Source organism: Rhopilema esculentum, unplaced genomic scaffold (genome assembly GCF_057945365.1).
Source record: "Rhopilema esculentum isolate cy_ngs unplaced genomic scaffold, ASM5794536v1 HiC_scaffold_26, whole genome shotgun sequence".
Taxonomy (NCBI): Eukaryota; Metazoa; Cnidaria; class Scyphozoa; order Rhizostomeae; family Rhizostomatidae; genus Rhopilema; species Rhopilema esculentum.
This window is the reverse complement of record NW_028300837.1, coordinates 33,730-52,778: the sequence shown is the minus strand read 5'-3', so window position 1 is coordinate 52,778 and position 19,049 is coordinate 33,730. Positions and strand designations below refer to the sequence as shown.

The 19,049-nt window shown below is 38.0% G+C and overlaps 1 protein-coding gene across 1 annotated transcript; it reads left to right on the top strand.

Moving 5' to 3' along the window:
- Positions 1 to 8,755: 8,755 nt before the first annotated feature.
- LOC135694324 (uncharacterized) lies at positions 8,756 to 18,965 on the top strand. The gene is made up of 2 exons (XM_065213008.2): positions 8,756 to 9,026; positions 14,050 to 18,965. Exon 2 carries the CDS (start codon positions 14,145 to 14,147, stop codon positions 17,469 to 17,471), a length of 3,327 nt encoding a protein of 1,108 aa, XP_065069080.2. The 5' UTR covers positions 8,756 to 9,026; positions 14,050 to 14,144; the 3' UTR covers positions 17,472 to 18,965.
- Positions 18,966 to 19,049: the final 84 nt, after the last annotated feature.

The window sequence follows — 19,049 nt, the reverse complement described above, 5'->3', positions numbered from 1 at the left end:
TTCACACTTCGGGAAGGCGTGCTTTGATCCCCTAATTCGATCACGGTAATAACCTTGTTGTTTGAAGGGAATAATTTTTCCATATGGATTTTTCTTGACAAAGTAAAACATTATTCGTTCGACTGCTAACATTGAAAACTACTGTCAACACAAATATCGGTGATGAAAACAATAACTGCACGTCCAAACTTTTCTTTATCCTTGCTTGCTTGCTTTTTTCATCGAACCTTTGCAATGCGTGACGCAAGGATAATCGTTTCAGAATGCTGACAACAGCAGAGTTTGTTTTTGTCGCTGATTCGCAGACTCTACTGGGAGAGAAACATTAAATTTTCCATTCAACCAAATTCATATCTTGGAAGACCAGTTGAGTCTGCGTGCAGATTAAGGCACCCTTCGTTCAAGATAACTACAATTTTCAGTAGGATATATAAGACTTGGGTTGTTATCGGTTTTTCAAATCTTTATAAAACATAGAAATCATTGTAATAACCTCTGCATAAATTTCTCGCCCTTTCTCTTGAATTCTCTCTAAGCCCCATTTTTCATTTTGTTCTTCAATAAACCAATTTTGCATGTTTGTCATATGCTTCTTGACAATGCTATCAATATTTCTCGTTTCTATCGTTAAGGGATAGACGTTTGTGGGTTATTTTCTGTTCTGTTGATAGATATACATTATTCGAGAATAAAGAGTAATTAAATAGAGTCGGGTACTGCTAAACCACATTCTATTTGTTTCCGTGAGAAAATCAGGTTTGTTTTCAGTCTGAACGTGGGATGGGTTTAAAACGTCTGCAGCTACTAATGCTATAAAACTTTTTCATTAACTTTTCTTTGAAGTATTTCGTAAATATTGTGCTTTAAAAACTAGAAATAGCACAATCATAGGCCAGGGTATTCAGCTGTAGCCAATACTCATACAACATTGGTGAACGCCTTCGCTCTAGGCCCAACACTGCCTTGCAACCCAGCCCTCCCACACCGATCAGTGGCGATTCTACGAAGAGGCCAAGGGGGGCCACGGCCCCCCAGAAATTTTCTTTGCCCCTTGTTTTGCCCCCCAGTTTTTTCAAAAGTTACTGTTAAAAATCCAATGTTTTCTGCCGAAGCTGTTCAATCGTTTTTTCACTTGTTAGGGTTGCTCTCTTTATTTTTCTCAAATCGATCTTAATTGCATTTATTTAACAAACTAGGGGCCCCGATAAGCGTTTTGGTTTGTAACCGAGGTGGACATTTATGAAATTTTGGCTCCTTTCTGATAAGTTACCAAGCAAAAACCAAGTGTTACCAAGAGTTCTGTAGTTAGCTAGAAAAACTCATTCTTGACAATCATTTAAATTCTATATTTGCTATATATTATCGCGAAGATCCACCTTCTTGCGGTGGGGTGCGCAGGGTCAGCCCAATACCATCCCAGTATACCTTGGCAATATACTATTGCTTATCGAAATTGTATGACTTGAAATTCTGTGTAACAGAATGATTTGCTTGATCTCATGGAGGTTGGATATAAGACATAACTTCTATGGACAAATTTTACCAATCAACCTCACAAAGCTATTAGACTTTTATTTTTTAGAAGTTTAGTTCTTCTGTTGAAAACCATGATCATGATGCATTATTGTTAAACAGATAAAACTCAGTAGAGTAACAGAACAAAGTTACTTTTAGTCATATAACAAACGGTCCCGAACCTTTAGGGGCCCCCAGCAACAATTTTCTTTGTTATTTTTCCTAGGGGACACAGCTGCTTACACCACTAATAAAACTATTTGGCATAATGACAACAGCCTTGATAGAGCTGTACCAAGGACATACTTATCTAGGGGGCGCTAAAATCGGTGCATTGTAGCTAGCTAATTTTGAGCCACCACGCCACTGCTTTACATTCTACTAGTTCCCAAAGTAATAGCTAGCGTTGGCTCCTATAACTGAAAGTTTGGCCCCCGGTAACCTACCCCCCCCCCAGATTTTTAAGGCTAGAATCGCCACTGACACCGATTGGGTATTTGAAGTAGCAAATTATTCGATAAGAGAATTGTAACACCTGTTGGTATAGTTTAGTCATAAAATACAAACATTTTAGCAGCATCGAGGGGTTTTTCTCTCTTTTTTACACATTATCACATTTCCAGACTCAAAGCCTCTTCTTCTGACATTCCTCAGAGTTTAAAACGTCAGAATAAGTGTACGAACGAACACAATTTAAATTAATACCCGGTTGTGAATCGAAATAGGTCAATCAGAAAAACTTAAGTACAAAAAAGCCGCTATTGTGTAGAGAGAAATGTTTGCTTTTTTCAAAGCCATTCTCCAGTTTGTTGAAAATAAAATAATAGTCGTGTTCCACGCAACTATGATACACAACGTGTACTCTATGCGGGTGACTTTAATTTCTTGTGCATTTCGTTTCAACTGTAAACGTTTTTTGTTTTTACTGGATGACTCATTTTGAAACTCCACTCTTTTCTTTTTAAGGGTATGGACTTGTTCAGGAGGTTTTCGTTGCGAAATGCTGATGTTGAGATTGTCAAGAGAACCATCACAGAAGAACGCCCGAAGACGGGTCTTGGCCTAAACAAGAATAACAACAAAGAGGATATATTTGGATTGTTGTATAATGGGACTGAAAAGACTATAGACATAAATGAAAGTCTCAAAGAACAAGACGAAGATGACTTTGTTGTTATTGAGCTGATCGATGAAGAGGAACAGGAACTTGCAGATATAGATACAAATTCATGCGAGCATATAAATTCAAACTCAAGCAAGCAGATCCTTGTCTACCTTGCTAAGAAGAGAAGACTGTTCATCACGTGTCGCTCACGTGCTGTTACCCATTCTCCTTTGATTGAGAAACACTCCACTGGACGCACAGTCCTTTACCTTAGGCCTTATTACAGGCTTACAGTTTCTCCCACAGAACTTTGGTACATTAAGCATCGCAGTGCTATTTTTATTCGACCGGCAATTCGAAAAGGCAATCATAAGCCGATTCATTATACTGAAAAGGTCGAGTTTGAGGATGGCATAGGGGCGGGAATTCCTTCCAAAAAGCAAGATTTGTCTGGCTATCAGCTGGTTTTCTCTAATGAAAAAACCAAGGAAGTTTCCAAACTTTCTGTGTCTGGAGATTTCACTAAATCTTGCGAAGAGCGCCATTCAGGAGCACATGATGTGGGAGCAGCAAGTGGGCCCTTAAAGCGCTCCTACAGCATCGAGTTTTTGAATGAAGGTAAAGGTGCTGGTGATTCACTGTCCACTGAAAATGTGGCACGAAAGATCGAGCAGGGTGAAGTTAAAGAAATATTTAGTGACTCAATAGATTTAAGTTCGCAGTTCTCCCATAAAAGCAGTGACAGCATTTGCGAAAGCCCGTCTCTGAAGCGCTCGTACAGCGTCGAGTTCCTAAATGAAACAGATGATGGGGATAGGCCTTTCTCGTCCGAAGTTGTCCATTACAAAATCGAAAAAGGCGAAGGTGTTCTGGTTTATTCTGACATTGAAGTACCCACCAACGATACTGGGATGTCTGATAGTCGATCGATGGAGCTGCAAGAGAAGACGAATTTGAAGCGCTCATACAGTATCGAGTTTTTAGATGAGGCCAATGACAGCAAGTCTGCTTTCACTTACGAAACTATTTCCAACAAGATTGAAAAGGGTGAAGGTAGATTGATTTACGACGATTCAGGTATTAGAGATGATATTGATATACACCCTGGCAAGAAAACAAAACGGAAGGCAGATAGGCTGAAGACCCTTGGAATTCAAATGGATATTAATGATGACGGAGGTTTAGTACCATTGAGCAGACAGTCCAAGGCATACAGCGTTGAGATACTTTGTGAAATGGAGGATAGAGCTGTGCCTATCATTACAGACGAACTTGAGTGTCAGCCTGTTTACGATGATGAAATCATTGCAACGGACGTGAATGCTGTGGAAGCAGAAGTTGACATGTTTGCAGAAAACGTCAATTTTTTCGAAACAGAGTCAGAGAATGATCCAAATGTTGAAAAACGAAGTTTTAACGTGAAATTTCTCGATGAAAAGCCTAATCTTGACTTAGATCTTGGACTGAATAAAACAAGCACCCCGTCCAAAATGCCTTTGCGCAGCCCGAAAAAGTCACCATTGCAAACAGTTCATGTTGGCCTTGAATTCGAGAAAAGAAACAAGTCTGAAAATGGCGAGGAAGAGTTGCTTGGCAATGAAGAAGATGAATACTTGATGTATGACGATTTCTTGAAGAGAAAGGAGGGCAACATGAGCCTTAATGGACACCACCGTATACCAAGCTTCAAGCTGAAGACAATAATTGTTAATATGGATACACACCATAAACGAAACCGGTCCTCTTTGCAGCACGATAAAAGATATCAATTAGAGTTCCAGGCTGAACGAGAAAGAAGAATTTCAATGCTGAAACAAGCTCGAAAAGCACGGCCTACAAGCTCCTCTTCATCGTTGAGGACCGTGTCAGTGGAAACAGACAAAGAAGAAGTTATCCATGATGTCGATGAGTTGAAGCCACCAGAGCTTTTAAAAAAGAAGGCCTACAGTGTCGAATACCTGAATGAATGCGAAGGAGATAGATCAGTCTTCTATGAAGAGTTTGTTGATGACCAAGAGGAGCCGAAATGGGTCCTTGAATGTTGACATTTTTGTAATGAATATGTAATCTTGAAATTTCTTACTCTAGCTCTTGTCTGCCACAGTGCGTGGTTATCAAGCTAGCAATTCGTGCTACATGTTTTCATAAAGAATTGCTTTTTATTGCTTGTTAAGGAAATTTGAAAATAGAGTTAACATATTCAAAGCATACCCAATGGAAAAATCAATCGTTGTCCTGACAGCAACTCAATTTATACCCCAGCAGTTCAATAAATTTTCAAATTTGCATTAATTTTCTGCTAAAGATAAAAAACATTACTTACAATTTTTCAGTGAAAAAACTATCAATCCCTCAAGTTCTGCAAAACTCTTCTTTTTCCGGCATTTCCCCTGATACATCCCCAGGGATTTGCTAGGCAGTTATAAAACGTATTGAACACTTGTTACCGTCGCTCCAAAGCAATGAAACGCAGATTCTTTCGTAGAGTAGAGAGTAGAAAAATGCTTTAACAGCATTAGTATTTAGTTACATCGTTTTTTAATATGATTGCTTGTAGGTTTATATTAAGCTGTATATATAGGATTTAAGGAGCCCCAATTTTTAAGAATAATGTTTACTAAAGAAATATTTTTGTATCAATATTTAAATTTTTTATCCATTTTCGTTCTGTTACAGAGTGGTATGTTCGTCGTCTCTAATTTCAGGTTCTTTTTGACAACCTAACTTTGAGGATGGGGGGTTTATCCCAGCAACCGTAATGACATGTCTTTTCTTAAGACAAGAATTTTTGCCCGTAACTGCTATTGTTAAAAAATTGTATAATTTGTTGTTCCTATTTTGTCAAACATTGATCCCCCATAAATCTTTCCTTTCTACAGCACTGCTTCCGCTCCCCCAAGCTGGAGTACTTACACTTTTTTATAAGAACCAGTAAATTAAAGTTCAAGCTGATTGTTCTTAATTTTTTCGAAAATCTGAGGCTGGATTGTTCTTAATTTGTTCTTAATCTAATAGGATGTAAGCAGTGCGAGTGCTAGCTTTTTCGCTCTATAGTGGTGTACAGGCCTAATTTGCCAACAAAGTGAATGAGACAGCCTTAATTTGCTGACAAATTTAAATATTCACCAAAAAAGCACCCACACATCGCTAAAAATCCTCGATTTTGAGAAAAAACCTTATTCAAAATAGCAAACTCAGCCTCAGCTTGTTCTTAATTTGTTCTTAACTTTTGACCAATTTTGAGGCTCGTGTTCTTATAAAATTGTTCTTATAAAAAAAGAGTGTAATTTAAAAATGCTATGCTAAATTTGGGGCTCATAATCTTGGCCAGTTTTATCCAGGTTGTGAAAACTTCCGTGTGTCGCTTCAGTGCCCGACATTTTTTTATGACTATGATGTCTTAGCAGCTATGATAACCATTTTGTTCTATTATAATAACAGATAGCCAAAAATTCACTGAGACGCTCACCCTGTTGACATTCAGATCTAATATAATCAATGGATCAACCCATGAGATTTTTTCAAGAATGAGAAAAGAGGACTTTAAGTATAAGATGCCAGTTTATGCCCAGGTGTATTCGATTTTTAAGACGTAAGAAACTTAAAAGAAACAACTTTAAATTGTTCTTATTGGATTTTAAGACTTGTAATGGTAACAAAATTACTGTATTGCATAAGAATGTTATTTTTTCAAATAAAATTTGTTTTTCAGCAGAAATGTAGTCATGTTTGCTCCATTCCTAAATTGGACTCTACGTTTCCTTGGCAGCGCCTAAAAAAATCCATAAAATTCCTTGAAAGCACATGGCATTTATTTTTATATCTTATTTGCTTTCTTAATAAGTTTATTTACAATTGGGCAGCACCCTTTTGGAAATAATTACCTCCTCTTCAGCCTTTACCTACGGGATAATAAATACATGGTGATATGGCTCTGACGAAAGCTTTGAAAGGCGAAACAGAAGAAACAACAAGACAGTTTGAATTCGAAGTATTCAAACATAATGTAAAATCTGTTCTCTTAAACTGTTACTTTGATCATAACCCTTTACTCCTCATTTCTTCAATCTACACTCATGCACAACATGTCACGTAATCAACAACACCCCGAGATATGGAGCTACTGTACCCTTATTTCAGGTGTAGGGATAGAAATTGATGACAACCAAATTTTTGACCGAGATCTACCATTATGAGTCGATTAATGATTTTCACCAATTGTCTGACAAATTTAGCAAGATCGTCATTGCCTCGCTCCCTTCAACTGTACTAAAATTTCTGTTTCTTGCTGTCTGAAGGCAACTTGAGTTTCGAAAACAACTCAGTCTGTATAAGCCCACCAAACTGTTACCAAAATGCTTCACCAGGCACTTTGTGGTTTAGGTCCATACCCTCAACCTTTCATTTCTCTAAATTATGAGGCTGCATGCAAGACAAGCAACATCTGGCAATCTATCACAGCCAGCAGTAAAAACAAATCTTAAAGCAATGTCCATAATAAATCAAGGAGCTAAACTCTGGAATATTATGTCCTTGGAAATTAAACAGTCAAAAACAAAATATAACTTTGTGAAAGCCTTAAAAAATGGATTCAGGACCAATTTTGTCATCTTGAAACTAATTTTATAAGTGAATTCAGCGAGAAATCTGCCAGCTTTCAATTTATGAGCATTTAGATTTGATATTGGGTTTTGGCATCTTTTTTTCGTTTAGTTTAGTTCTTCATTGTTTTCTTTTATTAATTTATAATTGTTAACCTTAACCTTTATCCAGAAAATTTTGTCTTAATGTTTAAGTTTTTTTCTAATTTAATGTAATTTTATGCATGCAATATAATAGGGCGAATAACTCGATAGCTCATCTGAGTTCTTTTTATTTGCCCTAAGCTATATCAATTATAAGTACCGTAAATCTTCGAATTGCCCCCCCCCCCCCCCCCGCGAAAAATCCCCCCTCTCGAATAAGCCCCCACCCTAGAACTACAAATTTCCAATAAGCCCCCACTGCTACCGTTTATTCTCGAATTACCCCCCCCCCCCTCGTATAAGCCCCCCCCTCGAATAAGCCCCCGTCAAAAAATATCAAAAATGAATAATTCCAGCACGACAGATGTTCAACAAGTCTTTTAACAAGATTCGTCTACGAAACAATTTGATATTTTAGGAAAAAAGCCTACTAGAAGTTGAACTAGCTTGGTGCCTAGGCCGTAATGTTGAAGAGTCCCAAGATAGTAATATTTCTCCAGAGGCAGGGGTTATGTGCTAATAGCCTATAATGTGTTGAAATTAATGACTCCATAATTTTCATCGTTCTCCGCTACCACAAAACAAGATTAAGAGACTGGGGACCCTATTTTGTGCTATAATTAAGACATCAATTGCCTCCATTTCTATGATTGCCTCCAAACACTGTGTATTGTATCTTTTAAAGACTCATTGCTAACAATGGGCCTTTGCGAGCGTGGCGACGATCCAAACAATGGCAGTAAACTTCTACTCTTGCGTAGCGCAATGGCTCATTGTTAGCAATGAGTCTTTAATGGCTCCCATAGCTTTTGAAATCAAACTTCTAAAAGCTTCTGATAGATATCAAGCATTCAATCCCCTAAATACGCCAGCTTTATTATTCTGTCTAAATAGTTCGGTTGATGCTTTTTTTATTTTCTACGGTTCCTTCACTTTGAAATGGAATAGACTTGATAGGTACTGTTGTCCCTACCGTTAATGATCGTGAGCCATGGAATCTGTTTTTGGGAGTAAACTGAATAAAATAGAGCAGAAAACTACAAATACGCCGTGCGTTCCTTCCATTGATTAATTAGTAAAATATTTAAACTTTGTTCAATCAACAAGGACCGTCTTGGAAAGAAACAAAGAAACTCCGTTCGGGTTTTTCCGCAGTTTAGAAACTTTCTACCCCAACAAGAACCGTTCATCTGCATTTTCAGTATTTGCAGGACATTTTTCACAACCATATCCCCCTTTCGGATAATAAGGCACTCTGTTCTGAAATTTAAATATTATAATAATTCATTTGCTTAAGTTTTTGCTCATTTGTTAGCAAGGCAAACTTCGAGAGCCGAAAAGCTGTATTTTGTTTGAATAACAACGTACGTAGCCCATTGAAAAAAGCTCCTTTTCCAAAGAACAGTTCTTTCAGTAGCCTCCTGGGCAACCTTTGTCGATCATTTATTGTTTCAAGTGCATTTACGACAGCAGTTTGTTCCAGTTGGGTGAATCATTTGTGTTTAAATTCAATACAGCAACAAAACCTTATATGTAAAACAACGCTTCATTAAAACATCGCCACGATAACATCCAGACAGCAAATTTCTACAAGAATTTCGATCCACATGCCCTCAAGTTTAATATTCTCCTTTGTCATCAATTGTCACAGAAAAGTGAAGGTGAGTTTTTTCTTCGACTATTATATATTTAGTAGAAATGTGTCAAGTGTGTCGTTAGTTAATACCTGATTTATTCATAACACTGGATTTATTTTTTATTAACATCAACATTGTCAGGTTTTATTTCAATATTATTACTTAGAATCTGTTGTAGTTATTTTTATCAAAAGGACCTTATACGCTGCTACAACAACCAACTTACGTCCCATTGGCTGCCTTGTCTCATCTCTATGACTTGTCAACTCTAGAGTTTGCCTAAAATCATAGTCAATTAAGCCCGAAAATTTGTCGGTTTGATATGCAGAGGGTTGATGGCCTATGCAACCTCCTCAGCTATTCCTTGAAGAGCGAACGTGAGAATCTTTCCTGTTTTAAAGGGGAAATTCCAAATTGCACACCATTTACCCCCTGGTAGCCCCGCCCCTTAATTGTGTGTATCTTCAAAGCAATAACAAGTAACTGTACCTGTTTAGCGTATCAAATGGAGTGCCTTGTTGGTTTTCCATGCACACTGATTCAATGTCTTCGCGAGTCAAGATTTCGATTTATTGTGTCATTTAAAGAATATAATTGTCAGTAATTGGGAAGTGTTCCATTAAACTACCAAAAAGGTGTTTCTTTAACACTTTGTCAGCGTGAAGAAAAAAATCAATCCCCGAAAAGGACAAAAAGAATTTTGTCCTTTTTATTGCCATCCCTCTACACGAACATTTTATTAGTATTCTCAAAGTAGCTCTGAAAATTTCTTGGATGTTCTCAAGCCATTTCTTAAGGTTGAGGGTGACCAGTGTTATGGTTGCTTCAAAAATGCTTGTGCCTGTATTAGATTGTTTTGCCAGACCACCACTGCAAGTTCTTTAACGCTTTTTACCAGCAATGACCAGTTCTACTCATTTTCCATATATTGTTAAGTACTTTTTTAAGTAATACATTGTTGTGTAACACTGATAGTTTTAGAAGTCTGGTTGAAAGTACTTTCGAATGTTAGCCTTAAATTCATGGCCAGGGTCATGGTCAGGACAGGGCATTTTTGAGCCCAAGCAAAAGGAACTCAGAGATATCACATTGAATTTTATGGTGGGGGGGGGGGGGGGGGGGGGCAACCATTAAAGAAAAGTTTGGTTTGAAATTTTTATGAATAAGGATCTTTAATTTAATTTCATTAAATTGTTTCTTCACGATACGTCAGTAAGTAAAACTAATACCCTTGCCCAAATTTAAAAAATCTAACAATTTATGCAGACGCTTACTGTCCTTTACTAGTTCTCATGAAAGGTGTAAGTCAGTATCTGTAGACTGATCGTATTGCAGCTAGTAATCAATGAGAGATAAATAATAAGGCCCCAAATTTGGCAAACCGTCTTTGTATTCAAAAGCTTGATGGGCGGAGTTGTTGGCAGAACCTAACTGTAAGTGCAGCATCATGGTAGCCTAAGTCCCAGACTCCCAACCATGGTGTAACCGAGAGTGTTTTCCCAGGATCTCTGGGAAAATTGATTACCGTGAATCCTCGAATTGGCCCCCCTCTCAAAACCCCCCTCCCTTCGAATAAGCCCCCAACCTAGAATTACAAATTGTCAATACCCCCCACCCTCGAATGCCGTAAATTCTCGAATTGGACCCCTTAATTTGATGATTTTTGCCATCTGAGGTTGCCTATGGCGTTTATTGAATTACCACAAAAATTCATTCTTTTGGTATATATTAATTTATTGAGTGCTCATAAATAAATTCCTACTAAAATAAACGAGGTCTTTGATAATTCGAGGATTTACGGTATGCGTAAAATATGCTGCATTCACATGACCAAAGTGAGCAATGGCGTATACAGATAGTAGTTTGCCGCGACAGTTTGCGCATTCAAATGGCGAAAAGAATTTGTATTTATTCATATTCAAAGCTAGACAATTTCACAATGATGCCTGAACAATACCTGAAGATGAGTTTGTATCAAAACACACACTTTGTTACTGATAGAGTTAATTGGCGTTATATAATCAATTCTAAACATCTGAATTTCAAAATTTCAAACAACAAAACTAAGAGATAAGCGTTTATAGCTAAGAAATTAATAGTATGTCTAGAAATACCCTGGGTGCCAGACCTTCACATTTCCTTTCCCCCGTTCTTCATCCTTTGACTCTCTGAGGCTCAGGCACCCAGGGTAGTCTGGAAAGTACATGGCCTCGACCCAAAATTTATTCCAGTTTTGTAGGCAGCCTTGTCTGAAATGTTTCATTAATCTTTAGTGATTTTCACTGTCTGTAGACTTGTGTTTATAATTAGAAGTCGTTTTCTGCTGTGTAAATTCAAAGCGTCTTGTCTTTATTTCTAGTTCATGCCATTTCTTATGTACTTCGAGTACGACAGTCATATTTTTCTTCGTCGTATCCACCATCAGATCTTATCCCATACAAAAAATCCACCTCCACATTCTAAGTAGTAAATACTAGTCTTCTACTATGCAAAAACTGAACATTATACTCGATGCAAATCTACTCGACTGATTTCCAAGTCCTTCGATTCCTGCTGTAGGGTAGATTCATCCCCATTCACTGCCTTTAATACAATCGCAATGGACACCCAACTTCTTTAATGCTACGTTTTGGTGGCTATGGTCACAATGAAGTTCTCGATATTAAATAGCTGCGCAGCATCTACAAATCTTTCTTTCAACAAATAATGTGTATCGTGCCGCCACGACCTTCTTGCAATATATGGCTGCTTCTTTTTGCATAATTACACAGATCAAGAATCTAATTCGATCCTCGTACGTGATTTTGTTCTCGGTTACACAGATCCTCTACTTTCAAGTTAGGGGTCTAGGGCATAGGCTACGTGATTGGTCCCTCTCCCTCCTCTTTGACGCAGCCCCTGCACCTCGATAGTAATTCAAATCTTATTTACAAACTTTGGTAAAGTGAGTCTAGCTATTTATAAGTACTTAAAACCTACTTTGATACATTCAGTGGGGGATGGGGGGAGGAAACCCATCGTAGCCACCCTCTTTATCTCTTTTCAAACAAAGGCTTGTTTGGATCTCAAATTTTGCCTGCTTTATCTAAAGCTACTTTGATACCTCCCGGACTAGTTGCCTAAGTTCGTCATTGAAGATGGCCACGGCCTTCACTTTTCTTCAGTGCAATATTTGGAACGACTGCACTTTAGCGACCAACTTTTTTGTTCCCTGGTCGGGAGTTGAACTGAATGACAAATCTTCCTGGGTGTCTGAAACAATCGAAAGTTCGAATGTCAGAAGCTCAGCCAGTTAAGGATTCACTCTCGCACAATTGCAGCTATACATCAGTTTCAAAATCAGTCTGGATGACTTCGCTCTTTGTTTTTTTAGCTGTCTTGGGGGCAACCGCCCTGAACCCCCGTTAATTCATCACAGATTGGTTAATTTTGCTTCATATCCAGTTATGAACGAATGTCTGTTTCTTCATATCTTCGTTCTTACTGTTGCTCGTGTCATCGTTGCTAGATAGTAGCGATTCAATTCAACTTTCGACCAGGAAACAAAATAGTAGGTAGCTAAACTGCAGTCTAGCCCAAATTTTTTTTTACGATTGATAATTGTATTTTTGTACCCTCCATTTTTATACCCTGTTTTGAAGAGATGAAAACGATCAAGCACTTCATAAATTCTATATTACTTATCTTTAATAAGAAAAATAACCCCATTTGAAATCACAGTAACATAATTTTAGCAGTAAGCTCACAATATTTTCTTAAAGGATTTGAAATAACTATATTTGAGAAAGTCCGAACTTCATTACAAGCAGATTACCACTCTGAAAGACATTTACAACCGTACCGAAACCCTTTTCATCAATTCAGCTAGCCTTAATGAAAGTCTCTTTGAGAAGTCGCCAAGAAATGGCTTAATTCTTATCTTACCAGGAAAATTTCTGAAAGCCACCGCTGTGCCCTTTATAATGTGGTCACTAGAAGTAATATGGTCAAACATGTTTTGGAATTTGTTGTTTGGGAGAAGTTATTCCCCAATGGCGATTCGTGCTGTTATTTTATTAAATATTATCCTAGCCTAGTTTCTCTGTAATAGAATTCTAAAGGGATGACGTCACAAAAATATATTTTCAGAATTTTTGAATTTGGATACCATAGCCTGAAAGAGCATCATAAAATACCTCTAAATATGCACCACCAGTCAAATTTGTTACGAATTGGCTGAGATATGGCCACATGCCCATTAGCTCTCGCCCCATCAAACCTCGGTATTTTGGTCTCTGGTCATAACTTGATGAACAGAGCGAAAATAACAGTGATTCGTTAGCAAACTTCAAATCTTTAATTGGCAATATCTCAATCGGTTTCAGACTAATTTTGCAGATTTGGAAGTATTTCATGGTGATCTTTTATGTTAAGTGGTTAAAATTCAAAAATTCTAGAAATAGGCTTTTGTTGACGTCACACTTTAGAACTCTATAAGCAGCAATTTTTATTGGGGGGGGGGGGGGGGGGGGGGTTCGTGTGCACATGTACAGTTTTAGTCGATGATATCATCTTAGCATTTGGAACGTTCCTTTATTTTATGGAAATATGCCATAGTGAAACCGAATCAAATGACGAGGAAAATTTGGAGAAAGGGTGTCATTAGAAGAGTGAGAATGAAACTTTGGTTTGCATGTTGCAACTATGAATTGTAATAGTTTTGATTGAATGCTGTGAAGCGCCATAAGGTGTATATCCCCCTCTAAAATCTTTGCCATGATGCGCATGTGCATATAGTCGACTTTTCTCATTGGTCCGGACAAATGAGTAGAAAAATAACCCTAAACAATAGGAATCTAGACTCGTCTACACCCAAAAATCTAGTTCACTTGAAAAGGTTCATTTTGGTAAATCATGTGTTACACAAAATACAATTTGTCCATCAATTTTTTTTTTCTTTCTTTAACGATTCTTTAGCTGGTGTTTGTTGTAAAGGAATGTCTAATTATTGGTCATCTTGAAAAATTTTACCCACAAGAAATTAATCGATCTACCATTTACATTGCAGGTGCGCGGCGAAGGGAGACAGTCACTTTAGCCAAACACAAGCAACCTCCCATAGGGTCAAAGCATTTCGGTTTGTGCCAAGAACAATTATTGAAAATGAGCTCTGAGTTTATTACCAAATTGAAAGACACAAACAAAAGTTTTAAGATTTCTTTTCGAGATGAAGAAAGCGAGTCGAAAGTTTCAAGGCTCACTTTTTCATCAGACTTTACGCGGTCATACGAAGAGTCATTTGAGGACGAAGATGACATCCTGATTGTTGATATTGACTACGGAGAGAAAAGCCAAGGTGCGCAGACGGTAAAAGAAGGTTGTGATTCACCGGAATCACTTTCTCGAAGTGGAAGCCTTAGCAACAGTTATAGCAAGCAACGGCCAAAGTTTGGCCTAAGAAGGTTCAGAAGTGTGGAGGAGGTCATCAGTGTATCGCCAAAGAGAAGAAGAGCAAAACAAGCCTTACACAAAACTGTCAGTGATTATGAAGTCAGGTACAAAGGTGTGAGAAAGGAATCCTCTTCTAAACTAACCTATTCCGCTGATTTCACACGATCGTATGAAGAAAGCCTTGAGGATGATAATGATTTGCTTATTGTCGATATCGATTATAGCCAGAGTAAAGCGCTAGAATCCAGTACTGAGGACAACATCTTTAGCATCTCTGATAATTTTGGCACACTGAATCGTGCACAGAACGAAAACTTGAGGATGTATAAGAGCCACGAGGACATCAGGCACGCACGCTTTAAAGCGAGGCGGGGATACGAAATAACATTCACTGACGAAAGTTCTCCAGATAGAAAAACGAGGTTGTCGTTATCTTCTGACCTTTCTGCCTCTGGGGAAGAGATATTAGCCCCTTTAGCTTCTGCTGATATTGACACAAGTGCTAAGAAAGCTGGCTGTATTGCAGACGATGCATTTGAAAATGACGTTGTTGATTACAGTTTTGCAACAAGCACGCCACAGAAAGTCAAACCAATGTTGCAAGACGACCAAGCTTTCAATCCTACACTTGGATATGGAAACAGATCGACGAAATATGTATCGAATGATTCAGATTGGAATGCTGGGCAATCAAATTCTCAGTTCGTTTTTAATGCAGATGAGGCTCATTATGAATCAACAAGTAACAAGCAATCGACCATACTTAGCCTCGCATCCAGTCTTAAAAACGAAGCTCTATTGCTCGAGGACTCGCCTGACACCGTCAATTTGACCAATGATGCTGACGAGAATGTGAACAGGGATTCTAGTTTTGACGAGTGTTCTGACAATGGGGTTGATATCAACAATGTTGCTGATTTCATGGATGAAAATGCAGAAAGTAGTTCCCAAATAATCGCATCAGTGCCTGGAAGGGAGATCGGAGTTTCGGAGGACGTAGAAGCATCCCAATTAACAAGAAAGGAAAGCGCTAGATTTGGTTTTATTGATTTAAACGAAATTGTCATTGATGACGTCAGTGCATCTGATAGAATGCAAGAGTATTCACACCTGACAGGGGAAGATTCGAGTGAGGATTTACAGGAAAACAATGGTGACACCGGAGGGCATAATATGTCTTCAAGGGCAAAAGCATATCTCTACGTCACCCTGCAAACAGAAGAAAAAGTTGAAGAGGCTGGAAATTTGGATGCCTATGTTGATGATGATAAAAAGTTTGGTGAAGAAGACTACAATGACTTGGTTGATGTAGGTTTTGAAACAGACAAGCACAGAGCGGCCCAGCTGAAGCCTGAAAGTCATTATGCAACCAGGTCTACAGAATCATTAGCCAAAGATCACGTAGATGCTGCAAGCGATTACAAGAATGCTATTGATCCAGATGCAGCATTTGACAGAGGCGCAAAGACAAAGTTAGAAGACGATAGTGATGAGAAATCTGGACATAAAGATGTCTTCATGGTGGATGATGCTGAAAGCGAATGCAATGGAGCATATGGAGAAGATGCCGAAATAGACAAATACAGAGAAGAAGTTTATAGTGTGGGCACCATCGATGCTGCTGAAAGCGAAGGCGATGGAGAATATGGAGAAGATGCCGAAATAGACAAATACAGAGAAGAAGGTTATAGTGTGGGCACCATCGATGCTGCTGAAAGCGAAGGCGATGGAGAATATGGAGAAGATGCCGAAATAGACAAATACAGAGAAGAAGGTTATAGTGTGGGCACCATCGATGCTGCTGAAATCGAAGGCGAAAAAGCGGCTGGAGAAGATGCCGAAATAGACAAGTACAGAGAAGAAGTTTATAGTTTGGGCACCATCGATGCTGCTGAAATCGAAGGCGAAAAAGCGGCTGGAGAAGATTCAGAAGAAGGCAGTATTGGGGAGGCAGATGATAATGGGGATAATGGGCTTGTAAGCGAGGTTTGTGATAGAAAAGAGGACTTTGCTGATGACCAAAGAAAAGGTGAAGAGCTTGTCGTTTCAAATGGCAACATGCAGGAAAAGGCAAACGGGTATAATCAAATGAAGTGCGAAAATTTTGATGATACTTACCAAAAAGAAATCGCCGGAGAGAATGATAGAAGTACTGGGGGAGTGTTTCTGAGTGAAGATAGGGAGGATGAAATGTCTTTTGTGTCTTCATCAAAGAAAGACATGTCTGCAAGTGACAGGAAGGATGAAGTACAAATGGAGGAGATTGAGTCTGCTAGCTGTAACATTGTCGATGAAGATCAGGATGTTCCAATTAAAGAAATTGTTTGTAAGACTGAAGAAGAAAAGTCCAACAGAATAGGTGATCGGCATTTATTGGATGAGCAGGGTATCATTGACAGAAACGCAAATGATTTGATCAGCTGTTCCTCAAAAAGTTGCGGGAAGTTTTATCAAATTACAATCATTAAAGAAGATGAAGCGACGACCAGTGAAGGTTTGCTAGAACATGGTGTTCCTGGTAAAATTTCGCGAATACGGGCGCGCATAAGGAGATTATTTTCAAGAAAGAAAGGAACTCGAGGTACAGGAAGTATCGAAAGAAGTGACAGTTCGGGAACAGAGAGTTCTGAAAATACTATTTGCGTATTTCCATTGCCGGCTTTGAGCGATGATATGGAAGGGTTGGATGGTGAAAATAGTGGTACGACTGATGTGAATGGTTTAACGGCCACTGAAAAAGGCGCGATTTATTTTGACACTGCAGAAGATAGCAACAGAGAGGCTGAATATTCAAAGAAAGACAAAAACGAGGCTGAGCCTAGAGACAAAGGTGTTTATCTAAATGGGGATTGTGTCAGGGCAGTTGAAAATGATGTGCCTGAACTGTATGAAGGAGAAGACATGATAGGAGGTGACCCAATAGGATTGCCATTCAGTTTGAATAAGGTTTATAGAATGAAAAGCAGGTACGAAGGGAAACAAATCCGCACGGAGACAATCAGAATCTTTTTGCAACATGAAAGAATCGTGTTTATTTAAAAATCTAAATCGGATTTTCTTCAATGTTTTGAGCAGCAGGATGATAGTATCATGCGGAGATTTGTTGTGGGAATTTTGAAAGAGCATTTTATGACCTGGGAAACATTTGAGACTGCTCGTCTCATAAACACAAGTAAATTGCAGATCGTTAAATTTAATTGAGAATAATTATGGGAAAGCCATACCCAGTTTGATAAAAATAGATGTTGTAAAATTAATTGATTTTCTGTCACTTCAAGGGTTACAGGGTGGTATTGAATTTATTCTAGAGCTGTGGATTCCCCAAATTAATTTTTGACGAATTTTCAACGCTGTACCCTATTCCCAAACAAAGAAATGTTGATTTGAACAATTTTTTAACATTCAGGTTTGGTCTCAACATTCAGGTTTCAACAAGCATTCTTCAAGGGGTGTTATGTCTGTTATTTGTAATAAACTGACCCTGGTGTTATTTTTCAGTCAGGACCCACTAACGGTGTGTTCGAAAGCCTGTTAGGAACTTTCTGGTCCGTCGTCTAGAGAATCTTTTCATTCATTTTAAGGTCATGTTGTCGTCCCTATTTATTAGGGAAGCTAGCTTTCAGCTTAGGATTCTATTAGCCCGTTGGGTTTTGGTTGAATTACATAATCGATTATATTTTCCTTATCTAGGGCCCAACAATTAGGGGGCGGAAAATTTAAGCCCCTTTTCAATTCAACAGATTATTTATCATACATCTTGTCCTATTTGCTCCTTTAGGCACCCCTTTATTATTATTATTACATTATTTGAAGTTGGTATTTACAGTAGCTAAATACAATAGCTAATTTAAACTATCTACAAAAGAAAAATTTACAGATTAATACTAATACTAAAATAAATTAAATATTTAAATAAATAAAACTTCGAAGGGGGTTTCCACTGATGTTGTTCTACCGACAATTTTTCATCAAAAATTATCACCCTTCCATTCTTTTATCGATATTTTGAATTTATCAACAGCCAGTGAGTCTTTTATAGTATCAGGCAGGCTGTTTCAGAGGATGATGCCCCTGAAAGCAAACGAACTGGTGCCGTAGGATGTGGTTTTGGCTTTTGGCAGTTGTAATTTCAACTAATCCAGAATTTTATCTGCTTGACCAGTTGTTACATTTGCTACCGTTTACGGAGTTTTTTGTTACCAGTTACAAAAAATAGAAGTATTCCTTACTTTTTGTAGTGTTTAATTTATGGCATTTGATAAGTAATTTTAACTTTTTAAGTTATTTATTGTAGTGAATTAGGTTTGGTAGTTTTAAGGTTTTGTACATTGGGGAGCAGGACCCTCAACAATTTGAACGGCTCACGTAGAGTTGCACAAAGGATACCACCAGAAAAAAATTAGATTTTAGAAATCAAACGACTGTATTTTTGTTCAAAATATTGAGATTCTTTGTTGAGTAAATATCTTAGCTATGGTTGTTTTGTATGAATGCTGTGTTTATATAAGTCAGATATTTTAGATGTCATTTTAATCATTGATATTGTATTGAATAATTCCTTGTTTTATCAATACTGTAGCACGTAGAGAATATTTGTTGTGAACTTTAGCAAAGGAA

Coding starts and splice junctions, on each gene's coding strand:
- LOC135694324 (XM_065213008.2), top strand. CDS start 14,145: ATGAGCTCTGAGTTTATTACCAAATTGAAAGACACAAACAAAAGTTTT.